Source organism: Dipodomys ordii, unplaced genomic scaffold, assembly GCF_000151885.1.
Source record: "Dipodomys ordii isolate 6190 unplaced genomic scaffold, Dord_2.0 Scaffold81, whole genome shotgun sequence".
In the NCBI taxonomy this organism is placed as follows: Eukaryota; Metazoa; Chordata; class Mammalia; order Rodentia; family Heteromyidae; genus Dipodomys; species Dipodomys ordii.
In genome coordinates this window covers 2,381,740-2,393,425 of record NW_012267297.1, presented here as the reverse complement: position 1 = coordinate 2,393,425, position 11,686 = coordinate 2,381,740, and the positions used below count along the sequence as shown (strand labels likewise).

Sequence of the window (11,686 nt, the reverse complement as noted above, 5' to 3'; positions counted from 1 at the left end):
ATCTATCTATCTATCTATCTATCTATCTTTTTTCTCCTCTGTGTCACGTTCCTTTGGATCTAAACCGACTGCTTCAGACCTTGAGTCGGATGTGACCTGTGCTCCTCCGTGTCCGTGTTTCAGAGCCGTGGAAGCAGCGGTGTTCCTCGTGGGTAACAAGCAGGACTTGTGCCACATCCGCAAGGTGGGCTGGGATGAGGGCCAGAGGCTGGCCTGCGAGTACCGATGCCAGTTCTGCGAGCTATCTGCAGCAGAGCAGAGCCTGGAGGTTGAGATGATGTTTCTCAGAGCCATCAAGGACGTGTTGGGCAATGTCAAGCTCAAGGAGAAGAGAAGGCCCAGTGGATCGCGGTCCATGGCCAAACTGATCAATAATGTGTTTGGAAAGAGAAGGAAATCTGTTTAGTAGACTCGGTGCAGTCCCAGCTGATTTGTTGTATGAGCAAGTCGCAAAACACTCACCAGTTAGCTAAGCCCACTCTGTGCCTGCACTTTTCTTTGTTTTGTTTTGTGTAGGACCTGGGGCTTGAACTCAGGGCCTGGGCGCTGTCCCTGAGCTCTTTCACTCAAGGCTGGTGCTCTACCACTTGAGCCACAGCTCCACTTCTGGTTTTCTGGTGGTTCATTGCAGATTCCTGCCCAGGCTGTCTTTGAATCGTGATCCTCAAATCTCAGTCTCTTGAGTAACTGGGATAACAGGCATGAGCTATGGGTGCCTGGCCACTTTGGTTTTATTTTTTTTTGTTTGTTTTTAAAGGAATTCTCCTGGAACTTTGAGGTAATTGACAATGAACCTCAGATACATTTTCAAATAGATGGTTTGCCTTTGTGATTGATTATATCTGGTTCACTCTGTCTCACACATGAAGCCTCTCATTATTTACATACTTGTATTCACTCTAAGCTACGGGTGGATCAGTACCCAGTGAGTCTTGCAAGAGAAAACTCAGCTGATGGAACTTTATTAAAGTATTGTTTCTTAGCCTAGATTTTACCTTTATTTTATATCATTGTGTGTGTGTGTGTGTGTGTGTGTGTGTGTGTGTGTGTGTATTGCTGCTTGAATTCAGGGCCTGGGCACTGTCCCTGAGCTTTTTTTGCTCAAGGCTTAGTGCTCTACCATTTGAACCACATGCCCACTTCTAACTTTGTGGTGATTCATTGGAGATAAGAGTTTCATGGATTTTCCTGCCCTGGGCTGGCTTCGAACCATGATCCTTAGCTCTCAGCCTCCCGAGTAGCTGGGATGACAGGCGTGAGCCACCAGTATCAAGCTACTCACTCTCTTGTAACAAATGGAATGAGGTAGAAGTGGATGTGAGAGACTTTGGAAGCTGGGTCCTAAAGAAAATTAGAATTCCAAACCTTTCTTTCTCTTCCTTGGAAATCCACTTTGGCTCTATGTGTTGTCCTCTAAGCCTATAGTCTTGAAATGCTTTGAATATCTGGGTAAAGATACGTTATGTCCACAGAATTCTGCTTCACAACACAATAGCTGGTGTAGTATTAAACCATTGCATGCCAACAGAATAACCTAAAAAGGATAATTCATGAAAGGTAATTCATTAAAACCCTCTGCTGGGTGTTGATGGCTCACGCCTGTCATCCCAGCTGCTCTGGAGGCTGAGATCTGAGGATCTCGGTTCAAAGCCAGAGTGGACAGGAAAGTCCGTGAGACTCTCATCTCCACTCAACTACTCAGCAAAAGTGGAGCTGTGGCTCAAGTGGTAGAGCATCAGCCTTGAGCAAAACAGCCCAGGGACAGCGGCCAGGCCCTAAATTCAAGTCCCATGACTGCCCAAAATTAACAGGCTCCAGGCCTCAAGTTCAAGCCCCACGACTGACATAAAATTAAGAAACAACAATAACAACTACCACCACCACCACAAAACCCCTCTACAACTCAGGCAACATGAAATATATGGCTTCCTTACTGCGTGGGAATTCAAATAAAGAAATGAAAGGTTGGAGACGGAATCCTACGACCAGATTCAACCATCTAGAACATTCTGGGGGTTCCCATATTAGTTTCCCTCCTATCTTTAAGCCGTGAAACTTTTAAAAGAAGGAGTTGCATTGATCCAAGATGGAAAACATAAAATAAAACAAAACTGTGATGTGGCTCAACCTACAGGGAAACAAATTCTTCGCCATGATCCTCTGGTAGGCTGGGTACAAGGGGAGAGAATGTGTTCACGCATCTCAGAGCAAGGGAATTGGTGTCACTAGGCTGATTGCCTGAGTTTTCAGAATAAGACACCTGCTGCCCATTCACATTGGACGGATCTCCGGGAAGCATCTCCAATGTATGAGGGCCTCTATTTGAGGAAGGGGGGGAGGGTGCTGGAGATGTCTTTAAGGTGGTTTTGATTTACTGCAAAGCATGCATGATGAATTAAAGAGGTTGAATGATACCTGTATGTTTTATAGGTTTATAAATTGGCGGCCGTAAAATATTTTACCTCTTAGACCGATCGGCATTGGCTTCGCTTCTTACGGCGAAGATCCATCTGAAGTTGACTGGAATTGTATTAATCTGAGCCTAGTTTAATGACGCCTTAACATTTTTATGGGGGAATTTAATGTTTCCAATATCCACGGCTCCTTATTCGGAAGCGTGACTTATACGTGTCTCATCTTCCTTAAATTATAAAATCCTCCAGCTAATAAAGGAAAATGATCGTAGTTTGCCAAAAAAAAAAGAAGGGAGAAAAAAAGAGGCAAAGTCATTTAACAAGCCATATAACTGTCTATTGTCGGCCTTTGCATAATAATTATAATTTAGCTATTAGGAATTCTAAAAGCACTTATCAGTCATACTCCAGCATTCTGGGGGTACTGGGGGGGGGAGATGGGAAATTGGGCAAAGCTCAAATTATTTCAAGTATTTGAAATTCCCCAGAGGAAAATAAAATGAGAAAAGGCACACTATAAAGTTGAAATATATGCCAGAGTTGCCAAGATATTATTTCATAGGGGAAAAAATGAGAAGCATCATTTTGAAATGTAATACACCAACAAAAGAGATGATTGTTGTTTTTTATTTCTTCCCTTTTGGATACAGATGTAACACGAGTTTGTTTTTAATAACGAGGGTATGAGTTATTCGTGGGGAGAAATCCATGCAGATTGTAAAATGTTGATGCTCATGTAGCGTTGGAGCATTATGAGAGTCGTTCTGGAAATTCCAGACACGAGAGAATTAAAAGAAGTTGGAAGGGAAAAAAAAAAGTCTGAGGACCCAGGAGCTGGATTTTGGTTGTGAAATTGTCACGCGAATGGACTTTACAGACTTGAGACCACTTTGTGGCATTCGAAGAGAAGATGTCGCCACTAGACCAGTGAAGTAAGTCTCTTTTAAAAATATAAAATTAGATTAAAATTTTTGATTTTTTGTTTTTTTATATATATATATATATATATATATTTGCTTTTGCCAGTCCTGGGGCTTGAACTCAGGGCCTGGGCACTGTCCCTGAGCTTCTTCGTGCTCAAGGCTAGTGCTCTACCACTCTGAGCCACAGCACCACTTCTACCTTTTTCTGAGTAGTTACTTGGAGATAAGAGTTTCATTGGCTTTCCTAGCCTGGCTGGCTTTGATCGAAGATCCTCAGATCTCAGCCTCCTGAGTAGCTGGGACTACAGGCGTGAGCCATGGCACCTGGCTCAGACTTTCTATTTTTCCATACTCCTTGCACCATTCCCTTTACCTGAAGTCATGAACTTACGGATTTGAAAGTCCTGAGACAAATACTCTCCCTTCTGCACTTGGCACAATTGTTGATACTTAGTAGGACCACCATAAATATTGGCTGTAAACATTCATAAAAATGGTGTCTTCTAAGACTGTAGGTTTTGCTCACATGTGTGTGTGTTTGTGAGTCATGAGGTGTGGGGACATAGCGTTGAACAGGAAGAGATTCTAAACACATCAAAAATGTCTTTTGCAAAACCAGTCAGGACAAAGATGGTGGAGCAGGATATATATTAGAGTTTGCATGTGCCTTTGTAGTTGTTAAAAAGTATATATAACTAGGCGCTTACGGTCAAGGCCTGTCATCCCAGCTACTCAGGAGGCTGAGATCTAAGGATCCGTGGTTCAAAGCCAGCCTGGGCAGGAAAGTCCATGAGACTCTGATCTCCCATGAACCACCCAAAACCCAGAAGTGGTGCTGTGGTTCAAGTGGTAGAGCGCCAGCATTGAGTGAAAGAGCTCAGGGACCAAACACAGGCCCTGAGTTCAAGACCCACAACCAACTATATATCTATATTTGTGCATACAGAGAGAAATTCACATGCAGTGGTTCAGAGACCCTAATCAGAATTACCAAAGAACTTGTTCGCCGTACTTGTCCTATTCCAAAATACGATGTGTGTACTGTGACATAATGTTTGTGTGCAAGTTCATCAATCTTCCCCTAATTTTCCGAGCCTGTGAGGTGTGACTTGCTTGTGGAATCAGACAGAAGCGTGAGTGTAGGTGTTCATCAGAGGCAGCCTGCGTGCAAATCCGAGTTCGGCGCATAGGATCCCGGTAATGCTCCTCACTAATTGTCCTTACGTAGAAACAGAAGAGAAATTGCTTGTGTGTCATTTGAGGCATCCGAAAGTTGCTGGTCTTTACACATTTCTGAGAACATGCCATGAATGGGGATTTTACATTGCTCCCTTTTTGCTTTTTAGTTTTCAGGTTGAGTGTTTTAAAAAAAATTGTGATGATAAATAAAGGTGACGGACAGAGAGGTGACAGTGACATCACTCAGGTCATGAGCACATTTCTCTGTGGGCCCTGTCCCCCCTTCCCTCACTGTCTCCCCCAGGTTTTTCCTCCCGTCCCCACCCACGAGTGGTAGAGTTCATTCTCCACCTGGTGTTCAGTGAGGTCCACGGCTGCCTTGGTTTCCCCTCTGTCCCCCCATTTCTATGCCCCCCTCACCCTCCCAGAGACAGAGAAACCAACAGGCAAGAGAAAAGGTACGGAAAACTAAAACAGTGACAAAAGGAGGGAAAAAAAACAAACCAAGAAAGAAAATAGAGTAATATCGCTCGTTTCCATTTCCTGGAGTTTATGTTGATAAATCGGATCTTATATGATCAGAGGCACATAAGCATGGAGACTTTGCGATCCTCTCCTAAGAAGATCCTCCTTGGGTCTCACTGTGTGTGAATGTCTAGAGACACATATAATGTGTCATGTCCCAGTATTTTTTTTGACCATCCTTTTTATTCACTTGTATTATTTTGTAGGCACTTTCTAATTATAACAAATAACAAATAACTCTCTAGTTATAACCAATGAGGGAAACCATGCTTTGGGTCTGGCTTTACTTTGCTTACTATAATTTTTTTTCCAACTCTTTTCAGGATCTTTGAAAGCACAATTTTATAAAAACAAAAACATTTTTCTTTTCTTTTGTCGATTGTGGGGCTTGAACTCTGGGCTTGAGCGCTGTCCCTGAGCTCTTCAGTTCAGGGCTGGCGCTCTACCACTTGAGCCACAGCGCCACTTCCGGTTTTCTGGTGGTTCATTGGAGATCAGAATCTTACCAACTTTCCTGCCCAGGCTGGCTTTGAACCACCATTCTCAGATCTCAGTCTCCTGTGTAGCTGGGGTGACAGATGGGAGCCACTGGCACTACGGTTAAAAAACATTTTTTGTATGAGCATTCGATTGACTATATTTCAGTGATATACATATATTATATATATTTAAAATATACATTTATATATACATATATTTGTATTATATATTTAATATATATTTACATTGTGTATTTAAAAATATGTATTTATATATTATTATAGTATATATTTTATGTAAATATATTTTAAATATATTTTTATTACTTTTCTATATTTAAAATATGTATTTTGAACACATATTTATATATATTTCCCTTGCTATACATACCTACTAGGCCTATACATACATAATAGGCCTCATGAACTGTATCTAGAATACACGCACACTGGTACCAATTCCAACCTCTAAATGCCTTTCATGTCAGTCTGACAGATACCATCAGACAACTGAAAGGCCCGGTCTATTTATAAAGATAACATCCAAGCCCGCCCGATGTAGCCGACTTATGAATCAATTATCTGAACTCTACTCGGTGATGTATCTATTCTGGATTTTAGAGTCATATATTTGAAGCTAAACTACAAACAGATAAACTATTCAACAGCCTATCATGATTTTTATCTTTGGTGTTTGTATCTCTCGCGTGTGGGAGGCGAAGCAAAATCGTACTGATTTGTACTGAGAAGACTTTCGGAAAAAAAAGATCGCCTGTGTAACACATTTTCTCTCTCTTCTCTCTCTCTCCTCTTTCCCCCTTCTCTCTCTCTCTCTCTTTCTCTCTCTCTCACATACCCTTTTTTAGTTATTAAATTTTTTCTCTCTCCTCCCTCCTCTTCCTCTCTTTCTCTGTGTCACACACACACACACACACACACACACACTTGTCTATCAAATGGCTTATTTTCTAAAGGAAATGGCGCACTGAAATAAAACAATGTTAAGCAGTGTCAAGAGCCCCCCCAAAAGCTGTTCTAGGTGTCCAAGAGGTTAAATAAAACTAGCATGTAAAAATGATCAATCTTAAAACCTAATGTCTAAGCCAGGCACTGGTGGCTCACGCCTGTCATCCCAGCTACTCAGGAGGCTGAGATCTGAAGATTGAGGTTGGAAAGGAGCCCGAGCAGAAAAAAGTACCTGTAAGCCTCTTGTCTCCAAGAAACTACTCAGAAAAAAGCTGGAAGTGGCAATGCTGTGGCTCAAGAGGTAGAGCATCAACTTTGAGCAAAAGAAGCTCAGGGACAGCACCCAGGCTCTGAGTTCAAGTCCCACAACTGACCAAGAACAATAAAAACCCACATTAGAAAGAGAAGAGCATGATGTGGATTTGACCTTGAGTGACCTCTCCCGAGCTGACCCCACACCGTGCATTTCGTTAGGCCCCTGATTTCTAGAGAACTAGACACGGTCATGTGCATCCCTTTCCATGGAAGCTGCCTCTCAGAAAGTTCTAGCTCCTTCGAGAAGGACTAGATGGGAACTTCCCAGGAGTCCAGATTAGAGTCAAGGTCAGGAGCAACTTGGACCTGCAGCCATTTGTAGAAGAGCCGAGTGAGGCTTTATTCATGTGGGTTCCCCATTTCCAGGCCCAGCTGCACCCCAGTCAGAAAGGGAGATTCCCTGAGAGCACATTTTGTGCCATAGATGATCTATAACAAAGTATTGGTTCACAATTGTATGGTGTGTGTGTCTGTGTGTCTGTGTGAGTTAGTCCTGGGTCTTGAACTCAGGGCCTGGGCACTGCTGTCCCTGACCTTTTTTGGCTCAAGGCTGGTGCTCTACTACTTGAACCACAGCTCCACTTCTGGTTTTTGGTGGTTCATTGGAGAAAAGAGTGTTATGGACTTTCCTGCCGAGGCTGGCTTCGAACCAAGATCCTCAGATCTCAGCCTCCTGAGTAGCTGGGATGACAGGCGTGAGTCACCAACGACCAGATACAATGACGTATTTTAAGCACTGAATATTACAGAATAGCAAAAGAAATATGATGAATGGCAAGGAATGTAGCAAGATTTTAAAGCCTTTGTGAATTACTGGAAATCTCTTAAATATACGGAGCTCAGATGTGATATTTCCAACATGTAATGTAGTCACCTGAATCAAAAGAGAAGAAATGGCAGCAATTCCAGTTAAAAGTGAGAAAAGGCACTGAAGGAAAAAAATACAAATACCCAAAATTAGATTCAACAAAAAACAACCAACCTCTCATTCTGGTAACTAAAGAAGGCCGAATCAAAAGCTTCAAAAATTATGATCTGGCTTATCCTACTGGAAAATAGTACAATGTGTTGACCCTGTAATAGCATAGCATGGGGTTCAATTTTACAAGAAATTAATTTGTCAGTATGTCTGAAGAGCCTGTTACAAAATATATCATTAACTGTATTTATGTACCTAATACGTAACAGACTTAGCAAGGTTTATAAAAAATTAAGACCACCGGGCTCATTTTGTAGATGTGTGTCTTCAATAGGAATAAAATTTCACTCATGGCTTTATGTATTCAAGAAACTCCTCGCTAAAATCATATTTGATGTGCAATTTTAAAGCTAAAATTACAAGTCGATGCTGTTTGTCTTTTTAACCATCAATAGATAGATCAATATATTTTTTGATACAATCATTGTGAATTTTGTCATTTGGTTTTATGGGCATAGCATTTATTTAATTATGTGTTCTTCAGTTACGTGTGTGTGTGTGTGTGTGTGTGTGTGTGTGTGTTGGTACTCGGGCTTAGAATCAGGGCCTTGCATTTGTGCTTGGTTTTTTATTTTTATTTTTGCTCAAGGTTTGCACTCTACCAGTTGAGCTACACCTCCACATCTGGTTTTTGCGCTGGTTCATTGGAGATGAGTCTCTTGAACTTTTCTGCATTGGCAGGCTTTGCACAGCGATCCGATCAGTCTTCATATCTCAGCCTCCTGAGTGAGCTGGGATTATAGGCATGAACCACCAGACAGGGTATAGAATTTGTTATAAATAATTCTGTTTTCTATCATATATGTATGCACATAAATAAATGCATCCACAAATATTATATATATATATATATATATGAGTGTGATTTTTCTTTTTCATAACAGCCGTATTTAAGTAAAATCAAGTTCTGGGACAAGAATTTTTATGTCAAGCGACATGCATTGCTTCTAATATCAAAGTCACTCTGCAAGATTCCTTTCCAGGCTGGTCTTCAAATGCCTATAGTCTGCAGGGATTTATACGAATTACCTTTCCCTTTCTTGCTTGTTCTCTTGGATTGACTGCACCTCCTGCATTTCCTTCACAGGGAATTCTGTTCCAGGTGAGGTAAACTTTATGCATTTCTGGTGTGGAGCCAAAGGAAATAAAGGTGGCCAATCCCAGGTGTTTATCACAAGAGGAGGTAAACTGAGGCCTGCCGAGCCAAGCCCGGGAAGTAGATTGTGAATGATGCGCGTGTCCATGAGCGTGTAAGGATGCAGAAATACCCCCTCATGTTCGTAAGACACAGGCACAAGACACTGGCTTATTAAGTATGCATGCTATCATGCATATTCATGAGGCGCTCAACTCACATGCTCTTTATTCAGCCAATCGTTGAATTCATCAATCAATATCAAAGTCACTCTGCAAGAATCCTTTCCAGGCGGGTCTTCTAAGATCTATGGTCTGCAGGATTATATGAGAACACATTTCCCTTTCTCATGGTTGCCAGATGCCGGTGGCTCCCGCCTGTCATCCCAGCTACTCAGGAGGCTGAGACCTGAGGATCGCGGTTCAAAGCCAGCCCGGGCAGGAAAGTCCATGAGACTCTGATCTCCATGTAGCCACCAAAAAGCTGGAAGTGGAGCTGTAGCTCAAGTGATAGAGCACCAGCTTTGAGTGAAAGAGCTCAGGGACAGCGCCCAGGCCAAGATCAAGTCCCAAGATTAGAAATATATATGTGTGTATGTGTGTGTGTGTGTGTGTGTGTGTATGCAGTAACCACATCTATGATAATTTAACAGTTTGCAGTTAAATTTGATCATCGTATATTCCAATGGCAAGAAGCATAGATTTAAAAGCCTTTTGTAAATATATATATATATATATATATATATATATATATATTTAAACTTCTTTTCTTCAAGGCAAAACCATGAGCCATATGGCTCTCATACAGAACCCAAGATCTGCAGGATTAAAATTAATGTCAGATTGCCACCCGCCTTTTATAAAGCACCCTAGGTCATCTGTTGTAAAATAAAAATGTCAAAAAAGAACCCAAAACACCTCACCAACTTTGCCTCTTCTCTGATCCCATTAATATGTGACAGATGATTCAAGTTTTGAAATACTGGCTGTTTACAGATTTTTTTTAAGAGCTGAGGGAACAAGCTATTTTCTACAGTTTGGGGCTTAACGGGGATATAGCACATTTCAAATATTTCTAATTAAACTGACAGAGTGGGTGAAGATAACATCTTAGTGAGTATGTGTTTTTTTTTGTAATAAAACCTATTGATGTCTTGCTCTAAATGTTTCTTATCTGCAGAAGATAACAAAGATAAGCTAAGTTTAAAAGGAAGAAAATGGGGTGGAGTAGGAAATTGTCACCATCAAATTGCTAGTCCTGGAATTGCCAATATTAATTATTTTTCTTGAAATGCTTTCCAAGAAATCTTTACCTCATACATATATGCTTAATCAATCAATGGCATTATTTCAGTGTTTAAGGTGTGTTTGAAGACACGTACAACATATGCTATAATTGTCTCTCAGGAGTAGATTCTCCAAAGAGATTTAGAAGAATTCAACCTTTTTTTGTTGTTGTTTTGGTCGATTATGGGACTTGAACTCAGGGCCTGGGCGCTGTTCCTGAGGCTCTTTGTGCTCAAAGCTAGTGCTCTACCACTTGAGCCAGAGCTCCACTTCTGGTTTTTGAGTGGTTCATTGGAGGTAAAAGTCTCACCTGGTCTTTTCTGACCAGGCTGGGTTCAAACTGTGATCCTCAGATCTCAGCCTTCTGAATAGCTAGGATCACAGTGTGAGACACTGGCACCTGTCGAATTCAATCTTTAATCACAGCTACACAGCATTTGTACTCAGTGAGCATTACACAAATAATTGTGTGTGTGTGTGTGTGTGTGTGTGTGGAAGCAGAGAAACAAAAAAAAACATAGCTGGGCACTAGCGGCTCACATCTGCAATCCAAGCTACTCTAGAGGCTGAAATCTAAAGATCATGGTTCAAAGCCAGCCCAGACAGAAAAAGATCAGTGACCCTCTTTTTTCCAAATACCAGCAAAACTGTCAGAAGTCGAGCTGTGGCTCAAATGGTAGAGCACCAGCCTTTGAGTACCAAAACTCAGCACAGTGCCCAGGCCTTGAGTTCATGCCCCAGACTGGTACAACACACACACAACAAACGCATGAGGGACATTGATCAAGGTGCATTGTATCCATAAATTGAGTCATTGAATTAACACCAGTTTGCGCAACTACTTCAAACACAGGTTTTTAAAAGGTTCTAAAAAGGATAAGGAAAGTACCATATGGCAGGCAGGGAGAATGATGAACAATGAGAAAAACAGAGACATTTTATGGCCTTACACACACACACACACACACACACACACACAGGCCTAATTCTCAAAATTACACCAAGAGAAATAAACCTGGCAATAATGAGCAGGGCAGCGAGCAATGTTCAAATGACAGGCAAGGTCTCTGCCCGGGAGAAGCCCATGTTTTGCAGGAATCAAAGTCTTGATTTGCAGGCAGAGGACTTGATTGTGCAATCATCAGCCAACTTTTGCTAGGACGCTAGGAAAACAGTCACAAACACACACACACAAACACACACTCCCATCTGATTCCTCCCAGCCGCTCAGCAGCAAATTGAGCAAGAACACCACCATCACGCTACTTAACTCGTAATTGAGACAATCAGAACCAAGGAAAAAAAGAAAAAAAAATGGATACCCAGACTGCGCAAGTTGCAATAACACTGTTGATTTCTCTCTCTCCCCTCTCTCTCCTTCTTAGATGCTTTTTCAGGAGAAAGGAAACATGCCAAGCAATGCTTTGCGTTCTTACGACTACCGAGTTTGCATTTGTGTCCCCCGCAGTGCTTAATTTGGACACA

The 11,686-nt window shown here is 41.6% G+C and overlaps 1 protein-coding gene across 1 annotated transcript in view; it reads left to right on the top strand.

The window, feature by feature from the left end:
* The window catches only part of Rergl (RERG/RAS-like), an 8,507-nt gene extending 7,989 nt beyond the window's left edge, over positions 1-518 (top strand). Inside the window, exon 5 of the mRNA XM_013025092.1 lies at positions 124-518. Coding sequence (XP_012880546.1) covers positions 124-406 — 283 coding nt within the window. The 3' untranslated portion in view covers positions 407-518. The remainder of the gene's footprint in view (positions 1-123) is intronic.
* The last annotated feature ends 11,168 nt before the right edge of the window (positions 519-11,686 follow it).